Consider the following 17077-nt stretch of genomic DNA (forward strand, 5'->3'; position numbering starts at 1 on the left):
ATCCTCAATCTTTAGTTGCAGGGGGCATAGCCCACCATCCCATGCAGGAATTGAACCAGCAACCTCATTGCCAAGAGCTTGCTTTCTAACCAACTGAGCCTTCCGGCCGCCCATGCCTTTGCTTCTTGATCCAGCCTTGTCTACTACTGACCTATCTGTCAAGGTCCCAAACATCAAGCTTCTGACCAGCATTCCTGCCATGAAAATGAATTGACTCGGCTGGAGCAAGGTCTTGCATGTGCACACAAGGTCCCATTGTGAGGAAGGAAGATGGAGTCAAGGAGAGCTCAGCTGGCTCCAGGGAAGCCCACTCTCCATCTCCTGGTGGGGCCTAGGGTCTTGGTATGAGACCAGCACATAAGGAATGCCTCTCTCTCTCTGCCAGACAAACTTTCTCATAATCTTCTCCTGGTGACAATTCAAGTTATTTCAAAACATGTAAGAGAGGATTTTCATGGTGCCTGCTTAGACTATGCTCCTTTCTCTGAGCACTAACCACCTCACCCTCCTTCAGGGCTTCTGAACCTGTCCCTCCCTGGGCACAGCTGAAGAAACCTGACTCTGGAGCTGGACTGAGCTAAATGAATATTTTTATTATGAATTTGGAAATGTAGATATCTAAAGTTGGGGTGGGATGGACAAACTTTGGAATAATGTAGAAGTGGAGTTGAGAAAACATGACAGAAGGAGATATGAGAGAGAGAGAGAAAGAAAGAGAGAGAGAGAGAGAGAGAGAGAGAGAGAGAGAGAGAGAGCGCCATGACAGAGGAAGAGGAGGAAGGAGAAGAATGAAGTAATCCAGTCAGAGAGAAGTCAGGGTGAGAGCTCAGTCAGTGACAGAGAAGTAGAGATGGAGAGTCCAGCTGCTCCATTTCCCTTCAGCTATTTGACCCCGGTCCCTCATAAGGCTGTACTCAAGTTCTTGACCTTGGGTTCTGTGAAATACCCTTGCATCCTTCCATTAACTTTCCGTAAGCAAATGTGAGAGGATTGTGGTTATTTGCAGCCTTGAAATAAACAGCAATTGGGTAGTACAACTTACGGTTTACATTTTGTTGCTCTTTTCAATTAATACAAGACATATCTCTCTCATTTTGAAAGTCCTTTCTCTCTAGGTGGAGTAAAATAGCTCTATAGTCTGCAGGCAAATCATACACATGATGGCTGTGCCATTAAGTCGAAATGCTAAGTAGATGTGGCATTTCCCTTACAATTAAGAGCTAATTTCTGTATACCTTTTAGTGGATTTTAAAACTCATTCATTTTGTTAATTGTAAAAACGAAAACGGGCTGGAATGACCAGGATGATTAGGGAATGCCTCCTACGATGAGTTAATATATAGGCAAACAAATTCATCTTTCAAGTGTATAATCTTGATTTGGTTGGAAAGAGATCCTTACTTGTGAATATAATTGTTACTGTAGGACATTTACATCATGTAGGATGCGCATACCACATGATGTAAAATTTGGGATGTTGGCATTTGAACACTTTTTTCCAAAGAGCGATGGACTTTAGCACTGCTTTATTCAAATAATGGCTCTTCTGTAATTCTATGTGTTCTCTGGTATAGCTTTTATTTGAAAGATTCTGGGGCTGTGTCAGACTAGGAATTAATGTTAACAGTACTCTAATGGAAATATGTGAATGGAATATGACTGTGGAGACGTGGGAAACGGTGAGTGGGTTAGGATATTGTAGACAGGAACTGAGCAAGGGAAGACTAAGAAGCAAGAGGATGTGGGAAAGAGGTGAGAAGCCAGAGGACTGCACAGAGAACAAAATCTGTATGCAGTCCAGTGATGAAATCTACATATAGTCCAGATTAGAAATTGATCAACAAATACAGAATACTTAAAAAGAATCTCTTGCCTCTGGTCTGCTCTAAGGTGCTTGTCATTGGCAAAAGTGACAATTGCATGGGGCTTTACCACCCCGTGTTCTCTTCATGTGTACCTGGAACCCCGAGGATGAAATATTTCTGTGGGCCTCTTTTAGAGAAAATTACTTCATTACTAACAGGAACTGAAGTCCAGGAATAGGATTTGAGGGAGACTAAGAGAATGGTTGCCTAAGAGAGCTCTGCACGGCTAACTTGATAAAAGCTGTGATAAATGACAGATGCTAGGAGACTGGCCTCAGGGGAAAAGGAGACAAAGAGAAAACAAGACAAGCAGGACTAGAAAGTAGAGAGGTGAAATGGTAGCTATTGTTCATCTACCAAACAGGAAGGAAGAGGCGATTCTGGTTGGTTCATTCATAATAAGCCACGCCCTTCCTGCTCTACAGTCATTGGACCAAGGGGTAATCACATGACCCAAGCCAGCCAATCAGTCTTTCCTAGACTTTTTCAAATTTGGAGCTGAGAGACAGAAACCTTTTTTTCTCTCTGGTGAGGAAGTTGTTAGGAGCGAGCTCAGAACTGTCAGCAGCCAATTTGTGAAGGCTCCTGTGAACAGTCGACAGGCCCATCACGCAAAGAAAAACAGAGATGAGAGCCAGCAAGGGTCCTGATGATGTCTATGGCCCTGTTTCCCATCGTCCCTAGAACCAGCTCCACCTCTGCCCATCTTGTGGTTAGGTTAGGGGAGACTTTATATACTCTTTTTGTGCTCAAATTAGCTTGAGTTGAATTACAGCCACTTGCAAACAAGAGTCCTGACTAATACAGTGCAGATGGAAGCTGCTAGTTGTTGCTCAGGATATTTTAATTCAGAAGAAAATCAGGAGAAGAGCTCACTCAGGCAGGGTTTTAATTGTAACCCATAGCCAGCCTCTTTTTCTTGCTATATTTATTTATTTTTTGCTTTGCATTCAGCATGCTGAAGTATCCCTATGGGATACTGGGCCATTTGGGAATTCCTCTCCAGGGGTAAGCTGGGACTTGCCTTTCTCAGGTGAACTGTGCTGTTGTACCTGCCAGATACAGCCATGTGGCCCAGGTGGAGTGTCCTCATCGTGATTAAGCTTCTTGCTTAAGCAGCCCCTGTTAACTTGCCAGCCATTTCATTTGCTTCACAACTCAAGAAGTCCAGCTTCACACTGGGTTATATATATATAAGCTGCCTGTTATCCTAATGAAATGTTCTCTGGTGTAGCTCTAGGCTCTGGCATTATTGGCCCAAGGAGGAGGTATCCTGGCTGTGCTTATGAAATAGGCCTTCCAGTGCTCCGTGCCCATGTGTGGTGGTGGTCCCATCCACAGTGCCTACTGGAAGAGGATTGGGTTATTCCTGGCATCGCCACACATCTCAGGGAATGGGGTAACTGTGCATCTGGTTTTGTTAGTCCTTGGAACCAAAAATGATGAGGAAATGACTATCAAGTCTTCATTTAGAAGGAAATCCAAGATATTTGCTCACCCAGGTTCTTTGCTCTAGATCAGGGGTGTCCAAACTGCGGCCCGCGGGCCAACTGCGGCCCGCAATCCATTTTTAATTGGCCCACAGCAAATTCCAAAAATATATTTAGTTTACTTAAATAAACCAGGAGAGGCAATATGTACTTTACCTCGAGTGAGTGGCCCGGCTGTTTGTGTATTTTACCGCATATGGCCCTTGGTGAAAAACGTTGAAAAAAGTTTGGACACCCCTGCTCTAGATGGTGAGAAATCTGAGCTTTGGATCAAACTGCCTGTTGTGTGAATGGAAGAGCAATAGCTAGGCCAATAGTTCCCGGAGTATTGTTGACCTTGGAAAGCAGAGTGTCAAGTTTTAAGAAGGGAAACGAGAAAGCAGACTGGGAAGGACTGATGACATACAGGTTAAGGTGGGTGGATGTGGCTGTCTCAGAACTTGGTTTGAGGCTGGAAAGTAATGAAGAAAGACCCCCAACTATGCACGGAGGGGACAGCCTATGACACCTGCATGCCTTGGAGGGAGGACAAACCACACTTAGTTACCTTCTGCTTCTGCATCTTGGGTCTCACTGGTGGGCGTATGGCTTAACGTTGATCAGTTTCAGACAGATGCCTCATCAGGCAAGTTTGGGGACTATGCCTGACCACAGCCCCTACTCAGGGCATCTTACCTGCACAGCCCTGACTAATGGACAAAGGGCTACATGATCCCACTCTACTGCCCCTTGGCATGATTAGATGAAGTGTAGACACCTGAGCCAGCTGTGGGAGGGGGCCGGGCTCATCAATGTGTAGCATTGAGCCAATCAGAGACTTTTCTAAGAATTTGAGTTGGGAGACACAGAACCATTCTGGTTGGTGGTGAGCCCTAAAGCTGAGAGGTAATGGGTCAGAGCTGGGACTTGTGGTCACTTGGCAAAGTGAGCACACAGATGAAATGAGTTGAGAAGGAGACAGGAACAGAGTAAGTGTATAGCGATGCCTCTTGTGCTCCAGTTTCTGGTTCCAGTTTCCATGAGGCCTGGACACACTTTATTTCCCATTCCTGGATTCCCTGAAGTCTCTGTATCCTCGCAGTAATACCCCCTTTTCCCACGAGCTGATTTGAGAGAGCTTCTATTCCTTGCAACCAAAAGACCATGACTAGAACAGATGTTAAGAGCACGATAAATGTGACAGCTACAAAGTGCAGGATTCAGCTGGATGAGCCACTCAGCAGGCTGGGGTGACTCTACAAATGGGTATGTGTGTATTTGGGGGAGGGGCCTTAAATCGCTAGAGATGAAAGGACTCCCATAACCCTGTTCTCTTTCCCGTCTTTTTGCCTTGGCTGCTCTCCATCTCCTGGACCCAGCTGCTGAGAGCTATTTCTAGATGAAGTCAGGAAATGGTTTTTGTCTCTAGGACGCTGAGCCCAGAATCTCCTGCTCAGGAATGCCCCTGTAGCCTCCTTTTTCCCTTCCTCCGTACCAACTCCCTACCTCCCTACTCTGTGGAATTGTCCAACCCCCTCCCAGGGAAAACAAAGGAGAATATTAAACTCCTGTAACAGTGTCTCTCTCTCTCGTGGGAGTAGAAGGGCAGACAGCACCTTTCTCCAAGGACTTCCATGTCTTTTCTACAAGGAAGCCCCCAACTCCAACCACTGTTCTCTGACATTTTGGACAAAGCTCTTCATAGTTCCAGGGTCTTCCCACATTCAGACAAACTCAGGTCAGGGTCACAGGGTCTGCGTCTGTGTGTGGGGATAGTAAGATGGGGATGCTGGGGTTGGAAGGGGTGGGGCCGAAGGCCCAGGTATCCTCACCTCAGTCACGATGGTGGAAGGGAAGGTGCTGTTGTCGTAGATCCAGCCATTGGTACAGGGCTCTGTGGCCCCCACACCATCGGCCTCTGTGCCATTGGGAAAGGGTGGTCCCTGTTGGGGGGAGGTGAACTAGAGGCAGGACTCGGGCTGACCTTGTCTGTCCCGAGGCAGCCAGGCCTCTCCCTCCTTGCTGAGGTTGGCGTTGGCAGGTGGGCGGCAGTGATGGGTGGGGATGGCGGCCGTGAAGTTCTGCAGGGTGTTGTGGGAGGCCATCAGGAGCATGGGGAGGAGCAGCAGAGTGACCTGGATCTGCTGGAAGCGGCCGATGCCCCCCAGCTGCTGCAGGAGGTCATTGAAGGCCATGGGGCAGGACCTAGCGGGAGCATTGGAGCTGAGGCCTCCCGCACCCACAAACTGGTTCCTGTCTTTTGGCACAGGGGGAGGAGACGGACTGCCTTTTTTCTTCTTAACTCATAAGTTCCTGTGTCTGTTGTAGCCCTAGGCCTCCTGATGGCCAGTAGTAGTTTTTATAACTTCTTTTAAGGAACCAAGTTAAACTGTGACTTAAGAGTAAGACATTCAATTATTAGCACACACTGGGTTAAAGGTCTGTTCAAGGGGATCTAAAGGGCAGGTCAAGTTGTATCGGGTGGAAGAAACTACCTTCTGTGACGAAGTACATGCACAATGCCCCCGTGTCTGATGGCGTGGATCTCCCCACTAGGCCAGCGCAGGTGACCTCCTCCTTGGAGAGGTCAGGAAGGGAGGCCCCAACTGGTGTCAACATGAAGCCTGCACTGAACTCCCTTTTCTCAATGCCACTTTGAGTCAGATGGAGTTGGGGAAAGGCTCTGAAGAGCCCACACTGAAGTGCCAGTGTTCACCTCCTCTCACCTGTGACCACTGTCTCCACGTGACTCCCAGAGCCTGCACCTCCTAGGCCAGGGCCATGCCAGTTTCACCTTTACTCAAAGGAGTATGTCCTCATCAGAGGTCTCTGTCAGTGCTGTCTCTTTCCCCATTATGACAGCCTCTACAATCCACTGCCAATTTTTCTCCTTCCCAGAACTGTGACAGCATACCGGACACAGTAAGCAGCCATCAGATGCTTTAATGTTCCTCTTCAGGAGTCTGAGTATGTTGGGGTTTACACCCTCAACATAGCCCAGGTAAATCCAGGTATCTGACATCTTGGCCCTGTTATGAACTGAGTTGTGTCCCCCTAAATTCATATGTTGAAGCCTCAGCCCCCAGTGTCACTGTATTTGGAGACAGGGTCTTTAAGGAGGTTAATTAATGTTAAGCAAGGTCCGAAGGGCAGGGTCCTAATCCAATGCCTGGTGTTCTTAGAAGAAGAGGACGTTTAGACATGCAGCGGGACTCTAGGTATGTGTGTGCTCAGAGGAAAGGGCCTGTGAGGACACAGCCAGAGGGCAGCCATCTGCAAGAGAGGGACAGGCCTCAGGAGAAACCAAACCTGCCAACATCTTGATCGTGGACTTCCAGACTCCAGAACTTTCTATTGTGTAAATCACCCAGACTGTAGTATATTGTTATGGCAACCAAAGCAGACGAATATAGCCCCTAAGGGTGTCACTTATATCCATCATGTAACACAGTTCCAGCCGAGAAGTATGGCAGAAAGCCCATTGTGGGAGAGGCGATTTTTGGGAAAGGTCATCTTGCTCTTTAAAAGAGATGTGTGAGGAGTAACTACCCTTTTCTGTCTTTGGATGCTGCTGCTGTGTGAGGAGGTGATACCTGTACCCCTTTTCCATCACAGGGGCGTGGCTGACTTGCTGAGGATGGCAGGGGAGATGGTTGAAGTTAACCTAGATCCATGATGATGTTGGGTGCCTGAGTCATAGAAGCCCATAAATCCTGTGTTTTGCAACATTAACCTTGTGTCTTAGTCAGCTCGGGCTGCTATAACAAAGTACCATAAACGGAGTAGCTCATCAGCAACAGAACTCTATTTCTCACAGTTCTGGAGACTGAAAGTCTGAGATCGTGGTGCCAGCATGGTCGGCCTCTGCTGAGACCCTCTTCGGGCTGCAGACTGCTGACTTCTCGTCGCCTCACATGGTGGAAAGAGAGAGCTGGCTCTCTGGTCTCTTCTTATAAGGACACTGATCTCATCATGAGGGCTCCACCTCGTGACCCAGTCACCTCCCAAAGGCCCCTCCTCCAAATACCATCATGTTGGGGGTTAGATTTAACATACGACTTTTGGAAGGACACAAACATTCAGTCTGTAACATTCTGATACTAAAACCAGACAAAAACATGATAATAAAAGAAAACTAGAGACCAGTATCCCTTATGAACATAAATGCAAAGTCCTTAATATAATCTTATCAAATTTAAACCAAGAATATATAAAAATGATAATGCATCTTGATAAAGCGAGGTTTATCCCAGGAATGCAAGATTGATTTAACATTAAAAAAAATCAACGAATGTAACTCACTGTAGTAATAGACTTAAAAAAAGAAAAACTCTATGATCATCTCAGTAGATGTAGAAAAAGCATTTGACAAACTTCGGCATCTACAATGTCCATCATAAAATGTCTCAGCAAATTAAGAACAAGAGGGAACTCCTTCAAATTGAAAAGGCTCCGTTTGGTCAAGGGCACGAGGTGAGTGTAGGAAGTCCCAGGCCAGGAACTGGGGAAATGGGTTCTGTGCAGATGGTGTGAGCTGCCTGAGTCTGCCCCAGGACTGGTACCAGTTGGGGGGTGTGTGCAGCTCGGGCAGGCCAGGGGCTGGCTCTGTTTGAGGCAGATATAGGTACTAGGTGATCTAAGCACAGCGATGAGAGACCCACAGGAGTCTGAATGTATCAGAATTGCTGGCAGGTTTTTGAGGCAGGGGTAAGGCAAATTACAGGTTGCAAGACCCCCAGGTCTGCAGAAGCAGAGCTAGACCACATGGTGTCCTACCTCCCAATCTCCCTGCTCCATCCTAGGTGCCCCTTGTTAGCTACGAGGGCAGTGCTGTCTGAGAAATAGCAGCAGGGGTGGGGCTGGTGGCCCTTGGACATCTACTGGGTCCTACGATGGCCAAGAAATTCTTGTGGGAGCATGGGGAATGTCAGCACCATGGGGGAACACCCAGGCTCCAGATGTCTCAGGCATGGGTGGGTTATGATATTAGGTCTGCCCAGTATGTCCTGCGAGTCTTGCTGTCTGAGCTGCCATGAGCTGTCCCAGGGCTTTGTGGCCTTTTCGTGGGGAGCTCCAGGCCACTATCCTTTCCAGATTGCCCTGACTCAGCTCAAGCCCTAGGGTCCCACTTGAAAGACAGTGTGCATAGCTTGGGAGGAATGGACTTTCCCTAAGGGATGAGGGGCTGCAGGGAAAAGAGTAAAGGGCTGTGGACCAGCAGCGCCCCTCCCTCCTGCTGCCTGTGGATGCTAATAGGGCTGTTTTTTGCATGCTCCCAGGTGTTCCTGAAGTGAGCACCTTTGCTGACACAGGTGACTGGGTATCCCTGTCTTTTCCTGACTGTGACCCCTAAGCTGCCTTCTACCTCTCCTTTCACATGGTTCCTACCACGATCACTTCTCTTCTGCCTCTTAGACCTCTCGCTCTCTTTTCAGTCCAGGAGGGAGGAGAAGAAGCTGGGACCTGGGGGTGGAAGAGGCCAAAGTCTCAGTGCCTCAAAGTCCAGGGCAGTGGGACGAGTCAGGCACACACAGTGGCCAGATTGTCTGCATTCTAATCCCGACTCCACAATTTACTAGCTTTGTGAACTTGGGCAAGTTACTTAACCACTCTGTGCCTTGATTTCCTTATCTGTAAGATAGGGGATAATAATAGCACCTATCTCTAGAACATTACTGGGAAGAGTAAATGAGTTAATAATATATGCAAAGAGCTTAGGACAGTGTCTGGCACCAAATTAGCACTCAGTGCTGGCTCTATCTGGCTGAATTCTAACCCCAGCCCCTTCCCGCCCCACACCACCCCTTTCTGTCCCCTCTCCCCTCCACCAGCCCAAGGCCCACAGGAGACAGAGCAGCAAAGAAAGGCCAGAAAGTGCGGCCAGAAGGGTTAGGGTAGCGATCAGGCTGAATCTCCAGCAGCAGAACTGGAAGTGACAAACTGGTTTTGAGTCTGGAGTCTTCTGGAATCTAAAGAAGCAGGGGTCAGCATCCTGACGTCACAGCTGTGGTCATCCTTTTTCACCCCCTTTGCTACTAGAGGTTCCCATTTGCACTCACAGAGGAGGAGGAGCCTAAAACAAAGCCTCTGATTGGTTGCTTTCATTTTAGTCTCTTTAATTTTCAATCTGACAGGGAAGGGGAGGGAATAAGTATTTAAAATTCACAGAAATATTTGAATATGTTAGAGAATAAGGGAGGAAAGAGGGAACAGGGGAGGGTGTCAAGGTCTGGGATGGTTTGGAAAGTCCTGGGGGTTGAGGGTAGGGACTGAGCTGTATTACCTTTTGGGCCCGAAACTGGCTGATATGTAGTGGCTGTTACCTTTAAGACAAGACAAAGGGAGATGCCGCACGCAGACAAACCTTTTAATGATGTGGTCTTGGTGAAATCTATTCAGAGAGGGGGGCCCTGGGGAGGTACTTCCCTGGACCATAGCCCCTCATGCTTGGGCTGCCATCCCCCTTCTCCTTCCTGGTGTGGGTGGCTGAGGACCTGTAGCACCCTCATTCCCTTTAGGGCTCTGTAAGGCCGCTGCTCAGGGTCCGTTCTTCTCTTGTGCTGAGGCCTGGAGTGGGACCATCTGCTTCTGCCGCTCTTGCTGCTGTCGCTTCGGTTTCCCTCTCCTCCTGGGGAGCAGGAGATTGGTGACCTAGGTAAGCAGCCTCCAGGCCAGGGCTGAGAACTGGGGGCTCCCAGGGCCTCTCCACTTAGCTGTGCCCAGCTGCCAACTCTCTGCCACAAACATCTACCCCTCCCTGAAGCTGGGAGCCCAGGAAGGATGCTAGGAGACTCAGCCACCTGGGGAAACAGGGACAAAGAGCCCTGGCCTGGAAAAGGTGGCGTGGGTTTGAGTCTCAGTGCCACCCCAATCTGGATGTGTGACCTGGGGTAAGTCCTTGCTTCTCTCTGGGTGGGGGCCCACCTGTTTTCTATGTCCTGCACTGTGTCCGGCAGTGGTTGGCCCATGGTCTCCGGCAGGAGGAAAACGACAGCGCTGGCAGCCACAGGGACGGTGCCGTAGATAAAGAGAGGCATGGTGGGGTAGAGCTCGGAGGTCATGCTCACCAGTGGGCTCACAATGCTGCCCACTCGGGCCATCGTGCTGCCTACTCCCAGGCCTGTCTGCCTGCGGGGGCCATAGAGGGTAGATATTGTAAGTGTTCTGGCATGAATGCTGAAGTACTCAGGTGCCCTTTGGTGCCTCCTCTGTTCCCCATTTGATTAGTGAGCCAATTTAGCATTTGTTTGAGAGATTAAAAGAAAAAAACAAAAACAGGTTGGGAAGGTCCCGGCCATTGAATCAGGAGATTGATTTTGCTGCTGCCCTTAACTTGCTGTGCAATCTTGGGCAAGTCCCTTTTCTGTTCTGGGCCTAAGTTCCCTTAGCAGTCAGATCAGACAGTTGAGGGAGGCCAACTGTTCTCAGATCACCTGGGGGATTTTGGAGTTACAGTTGCCCCAGCCCCACACAGACCTATTAGATTAGAATCCCCAGGGGAACGGACCTGGAAACTGCAAGTTAAGTAAGAATAGGTTCAGAACATTCTCTATGAGAGCAGAGGTTAAAAACATTGATTCGGGAGACAAACTGCTTGGATTCAAATCCAAGATTTTTCACTTACAAGCTGTGTGACCTTGGGCATGTCACTTAACTTCTCTGAGGTTCAGTTTCTTCATGCGTAAAGTGAAAATAATCGTAATACCTACCTGATAGTCTTGTTATGTGGATTGAATGAGTTGATAATTGTAAAAAGTTTAAGACAGCGCCTGGCACATAATGAGTACCTTATACATTTGTTCTTTCCCCTGAAATCCCATGAGAGCTGCCACAGTAACCATGAACCCTCAGGGTTCTCACTCCAAATAGCTTAGGGAAGCCTGACATTTCATTGACATCTTGGGTGGATTTTGCATCCCATTCTTAAAATAGACATGAGTTTCTTGTTTCAAAATTCAAAAATACTCCCTCCACCCCATCTTGGCCCTTGGACAAACTGTGCTATGTTTATCCATACCTGGCATACCATCAAGTATGGCTTCTTTCATAGGAAAGTACTTCCACATTTGGGGTCTTTGGTTTCAGATATACCTCTTGGTTTATAGATGGAACTTAAGTTTGGTGTCAGATTCTAACTTGTACTTTGAAGATCAAGGTGGGGGTCTTCAATTCATTGCCTCTGAGATATGTCTTCTTCTACCCTGTCCCAGTTGGTGGCTCCTTCTGAGCTCTTCTTCTAGGGTCAGGTAAGGTCTTAGTGGGCAGTCACACCTACGTTAGCCAGGCCACCAGCTATGTATCGAGGGGCTGCTATGTGCCTTGCACTGATGGGTACTGGGAGGGGGCGTTGGGCTGGTCATGCTGGACCATGCTCTGGGGTCTGACCTGAGTGCAGAGGAATGCTTTGCCCCAACATCCCCCATTAGGCTGCCACTCACCGGATCATCGTGGGGTACAGCTCCCCAGTATACAGGAAGATACAATTGAAGGAGGAAGCCAGGCAGCCCTTCCCCAGCACAGCAAGGGAGGTTCGGACAATGGACTGGTCTAGAGAGAAAGGAGGGGTGTCAGCAGGATCTTGGGAGTGGGGGCTGGGAGGAATTGGCCCCCCTCCTTCTGAGAAGGTGGGTCATGTCTGGGGATGAGGCCATGGATGAAGGACCAACGGACTTGTGAGTGCTCACCCCGGGGCATCACAGCATTGACCAGGATACAGATGCCTGCAAAGAGGAGTGAGGCCATCTGGGCAGGCCGGCGCCCCAGGAAGTTGATGACTAGGAAGCTGACGAGCTTGGCAGGCAGGTCCACAGCTCCGAAGATCACCTGGATGAGGTAGATGCTGACCCCAAAGCCCTGCAGGTCCATGACCAGCCCGTAGTAGGCAAAGCTAGTGGCAAACCTAGTGGGGAGGGATGAGGGGTGTGGGGTTTGTTAGGAAGGCTTACATGTGGCTGCTCATTCAAAATAGAGTGAGCTGCACTGAGCACCCTGCTTAAGGAACTGGAATCTGCCTCAGCTAATCCTTCGTCTAACATTTAGTATCCAGTTTAAATGGTGAGGAAGTCTTGCCGCATCCCAAATTTTCAGTCTTCTGATAACAAGTGTCCTAGTGTTTTAGGAACTTTTCACTTGGTTGCTATGTAGGATTCACATAGTTTTGGTCTTAATCATATCTACTGAAACTGGACTGAGGGAGGACAGACAGGTGGATAGCCAAGCCATATCTTTAGGGCCAAGGCTTTGGGAGTGGCAATAGCCTCCCAGGACCTGTCCATGGTGCTGGGATAGGTATTGTGCTTCTGAAAGTGTCAAAGCCCACAAAATGAAGCTCAGGTTACTGGATAGAACCTACAGCCTCGAGTAAATCCCAAGTTGGGAGCAAATAATTCATTGGTGGGGTTGTTCCTTTTGACCACGCCTTTCTTAACTGTCATGGGATTGCTATGGGATGGGATCAGGAGGGTAGCACATGAGAAGGATAATGGAGAATGTTGCCACGGGAAAGGAAGATTATTGACTGAAATCAGCCTTAGCCAATATGTGCGTTCAGAGATGAGCTTTCGGCATGTTAGTGCCTGCCCCTGCGCTGTTGGCAGGTTCCACAAGGCCAGTAAAGTCTCCGAATGGTTTCAAGCCAGACTGGTATCTGCCTTCATGATGGAATTCTATTGACTCTGGGGGCCACCAATCCTGAGGAAGTGTTTCTGTATTGGAATAGAGTTGATAAAAGGTGAAGAAAATGGAGGGGAGTTCGATGCCCAGTTTGAGGACAAGAACTGAACGGAGGCTGGAGGTCGGCTGCTTCTTCAAGACTCCCCCTGCTGGAGGATTTTTGCCCCTCATGGTAGGCCAGCTGACTTTCCCTCCCTCTCAGGCTTTCCCCACCCATTGCATCCCCTCTCTCCAGCCAGCTGTTTGTCTCTTGGTCTGTCTGACTGGGCCTACCACAGCATGGAGAGGCAGAGGAAGAGGCGGCGAAGGGTGGGGCAGCGGAGCAGCTCCATGGCTGAGGCCTGGACTTTGCCCATGGTCAGCTCCTTCTGCAGACTGGCCCGGAGCACCTGCCAGGATGGGCAGGGTTCAGGGCCTGGACTCCCCCAGGAGCTCTTCTCAGCCTAGCCCTTTACTTAGGGAAGCCCACTGGGTCCTGGGACCTGAGTTCAGGGTTTCGGGCTGGAGCCCTGGGGGGTGTCATGAGAGATGTTGGGGGGGTCTCACCTCCATATTTAGCTTGGCCCCCTCTTCCTGCTTCCCATTGATCCGGGCCACTTTCTGGAGGGCCCTCAGAGTGAGGTCTAGCCTCCCGGAGGAGGCATACCAGCGGGCCGATTCGATGAAGAACCTGGGAGCGGGGGTGGGGGTGAGTGTGGGTATGGCTTCAGTACCAGTCAGCTGGGCTGGGGGCAGGGGGTGGGCTTGCCAGGGGCCTGTAGTGGGATTTTATTTAAGCCCCCTGCACAGGGACTTTGTCAACTCCCTTTCTCTAGGACCGCAAAGCAGTGCCCAACTTGGTGACGACTCATTCTCCCAGGAACTCAGCTCTTGGGTACTACTGGGTAAAGGGAGCGGTACAGGCAGGCTGGAGACCTGGGGGAAGCCAGAGAATTGGACTCCCTGGAGCAAATCCTTCCCCTCACAGCCTCAGTTTCCCCATCTATCAGACTCAGGCACTGGTCTGGGTTTGACATTTGGGCTTTGACCTTCTCTGATTCTGTGGGGTGGGAGTTTCATGAGATCTGAAGGATGTCTTGTCCCTCGCAGCCCTCTGGGCTCCTGTGGCACCCTCGCCCACACCCCACGTACCAGGAGTAAATGAAGAAGGCGAAAAAAGGCACAGAGACCAGCAACTGCAGTTGGCGCCAGTGGGGCACAGCGTAGGCCACGCCAGCCAGGAGGAACTGGCCCAGACTGTAGGCATAGCCAATCAGGGTGCCCACATGGGCCCGCGTGTGGATGGGCATCCACTCCACATCTGGAAAGAGGGTTAGAACAGAGAGGTGCAACTTCCTGGGCTGCCAGGTCTCCATCCAAACCTTGGTGTGTCCCAAGGCTCAGTGGAAGATACAGCAAATGAGGTTGGGTACCACGACAGGGGAAGCGGAAGCCTCAGGGGTGGGGAGGTGGGTTCAGAATCCCCAGGATTATCCCTCTACTCCCCGGCTGTGTTTTGCTCTTCTGAACTACAGTCCTGGCTAGGGTGCCCTTTGCCTTCAGAGTGTCTCTGATCACTCAGTCCATCCTCAACAGCAGCCATTCCTCGGGCCTTCCTCAGCCTGGGCCCATTCCAGCCTCAGTGGCCAGAGCAGCCTGGAGGAGGCCGCGGCTTTCCTCCATCCTGGAGAGTCAAGGTGGGAGGGAGAGCACCTCTCTGCTGCGGTCTGAAGAGGCCCAGCTCCGTCCCTGGTGGGCTCCTGGGGCAGCGGCCTGGAAATAGATTGGGCTTGGGGCTGGATTCTCTAGGTGTCTTGCCAGGGCCCTCGCCTAGTCCTGGTTAATTCCTTTAGTTCAGAGAATCTTAAATCCTTGATTCCCTTCAGGGCTTGAAGGATGACCTTGGGTATGTCCTTTCCCTTCTCCCCAGCCTCAGGTTTCTCATCTGAGAAACACGGGGAGGGGGCGACCTATCAGGACGGAGCACAGTGACGGCTCCCGGACAGGCCATGTGCAGTCCATAAATGGGTTTGCTCTACAACATGCTGGCTTGCCCTATGTTCAGAACATCAGAATTCATTGCCGCCATTACAAACTTGGGCTATTTCACAATAATAAAAAAGAGAGGGGAGGATGTGCCAGCCCTGAGACCCCCAGGCTGGACCAGCTGAGTGGCTGGGGCCCCTCTGGATGGGTGTGACACTGCTGCAGACACAGTCCTCCCCACTCCCTAATGCATCTTGTACCCAGTATGCTCTAGTCATTTATAGGAACCACCTGTACCTCACTGTGGAGTTTGCAAGCCCAGATCTAAATGAGGGCCCAAGATGGTGTGAGTCTAAGAAAAAAGCTGTATGTTGGCAGGCAGGGCAGACGGCGCTCAGGACGGGGGCGGGGAGAGGAGTGAGTGGAGGCCCTGCCCTGCCCTCCAGCAGCCCTCACTCAGCGTCATGCAGTTGAGGATGATGCCGGCTATCGACATGCCCGAGAGAAGACGGAAGGCACAGTAGATGGGAAAGCTGGGAGCGAAGGCCGCACAGACCCCTGTCACAGCTATCTGCAGGTAGTTCAAGATCAGCACCTTCCTGCGGCCCAGCCTGTGGGGGAGAGAAGATGTGCAGGAGGGGTCCTGAGGACTACGGGCTGGGCAGGCAGAGGACTGCTTGCCCTGGCTGAGGTCCTGGGATGGAGGTCTTTTGAGGACCTGTGAAGTAGGTCCTCAAAGCAGCCTCAGTTAGGAAAGCCCACCTCCCACCTACACCCTTGGAGCCCAGCCAAGGAGCCCCCAATCCCAGCACTGACCTGTCTGCCAGGTGCCCGAACACTATGGCTCCGAGAAGCACCCCCACCATGTACAAGGACTGAGCCAGTTGGCGTAAGACCCTGCGAGAGCACACGAGGTCCCACTGTGCGGAGAGGGGGCAAGGGTCAGGCAGAGGTGAGCCTGAGCTGCAGGGCAGCCCTTCCCCTCCCTCAGGCGGGCCCTCTGAGGGCTGTCATGCTCTTCCCCTGAGACTTCTTTTTGCTCTTTGTCTCTCTGAGACCAGGAGCTGAGAGACTGTTCTTGGCCCTGCAACTCCCACATTCACATTTCCTACAAAGGACCCCGTCTTGAACACTTTCTCTGTCTTCTTATATGGCCTCTGGAGAATTTGAGACTGTGTGTGTGTGTGTGTGTGTGTGTGTTTCAGAGGGGAAGGCACAATCTGGATGGCACAGGGAGGGGGCCCCAGGTATCCTCACCTCAGTCACGATGGTGGAAGGGAAGGTGCTGTTGTCGTAGATCCAGCCATTGGTACAGGGCTCTGTGGCCCCCACGCCATCGGTCTCTGTGCCATTGGGAAAGGGCGGTCCCTGTTGGGGGGAGGTGAACTGGAGGCAGGACTCGGGCTGACCTTGTCTGTCCCGAGGCAGCCAGGCCTCTCCCTCCGTGCTGAGGTTGGCGTCGGCAGGTGGGCGGCAGTGGTGGGTGGGGATGGCGGCCGTGAAGTTCTGCAGGGTGTTGTGGGAGGCCATCAGGAGCATGGGGAGGAGCAGCAGAGTGACCTGGATCTGCTGGAAGCGGCCGATGCCCCCCAGCTGCTGCAGGAGGTCATTGAAGGCCATGGGGCCAGGCCCGGCTGAGTGGCTGGGAGCTGAGGACTTCTAGTCTGAAGGCCTTCGTCTGTGTGTGTGTGTCTGTTTGCCGTCCTTTGCTGGAGGAGAGGGGCTGCTGTTGCTTCCTCAGCTGAGTTGCTCCTAGAGCTGAATCTGAGCTGGCCCTCTAGGGGGGACAGCAGCCTGGCCAGGTTGCCCCTCCTTCCTTCTCTCTCTCCTTGTTCTATCCCTCTCTTTCCTTTGCAGCCTCTTCTCACTTGGTGGGGTCTCAGCTTTCAGGGCCTGCTGTAGTCCTGACCCCTATGTGGGCACGGTTTAATCCTTGGTCTGGAGGGAATGAGTTAAAGTGTGACTTGGTATCAGAATGATTAACCCTCCAAGCATACGTGTGCCAGTAGAATTTCTCCAAATGGGTATAAAGGGCAGGAGAGGATGACTGAGGTGGGGGTAGTGGGAGAGGATGGACCGGGGGGACCCATCTGGGCATCTGTGGGG

General features: G+C 50.8%; 1 protein-coding gene across 1 annotated transcript; it reads right to left on the bottom strand.

Annotated features, from left to right (window-relative positions):
• Nucleotides 1–9680: 9680 nt before the first annotated feature.
• On the bottom strand, nucleotides 9681–16882 carry SLC22A6 (solute carrier family 22 member 6). Its single transcript, XM_019713963.3, has 10 exons — nucleotides 16229–16882; nucleotides 15788–15891; nucleotides 15428–15582; nucleotides 14138–14306; nucleotides 13553–13676; nucleotides 13280–13395; nucleotides 12019–12233; nucleotides 11773–11881; nucleotides 10259–10462; nucleotides 9681–9962 (listed from the first exon to the last, which is right to left on the bottom strand). The coding sequence occupies exons 1-10, from the start codon at nucleotides 16589–16591 to the stop codon at nucleotides 9872–9874; spliced, it is 1650 nt and encodes a 549-aa protein (XP_019569522.3). The 5' UTR covers nucleotides 16592–16882; the 3' UTR covers nucleotides 9681–9871.
• Nucleotides 16883–17077: the final 195 nt, after the last annotated feature.

This window comes from Rhinolophus sinicus, chromosome 14 (assembly GCF_057876585.1).
Source record: "Rhinolophus sinicus isolate RSI-liver-muscle chromosome 14, RSI-T2T, whole genome shotgun sequence".
Taxonomy (NCBI): domain Eukaryota; kingdom Metazoa; phylum Chordata; class Mammalia; order Chiroptera; family Rhinolophidae; genus Rhinolophus; species Rhinolophus sinicus.

Excerpts from the sequence above, each read along its gene's own strand:
- SLC22A6 (XM_019713963.3), bottom strand. The coding sequence starts at position 16,591 with ATGGCCTTCAATGACCTCCTGCAGCAGCTGGGGGGCATCGGCCGCTTC. Across the intron at positions 14,307-15,427 it reads CCTCAACTGCATGACGCTGA|ATGTGGAGTGGATGCCCATC; the intron begins GTGAGGGCTGCT and ends CCCTCTTTCCAG. Across the intron at positions 13,677-14,137 it reads GCCTTCTTCATTTACTCCTG|GTTCTTCATCGAATCGGCCC; the intron begins GTACGTGGGGTG and ends CCCCGCTCCCAG.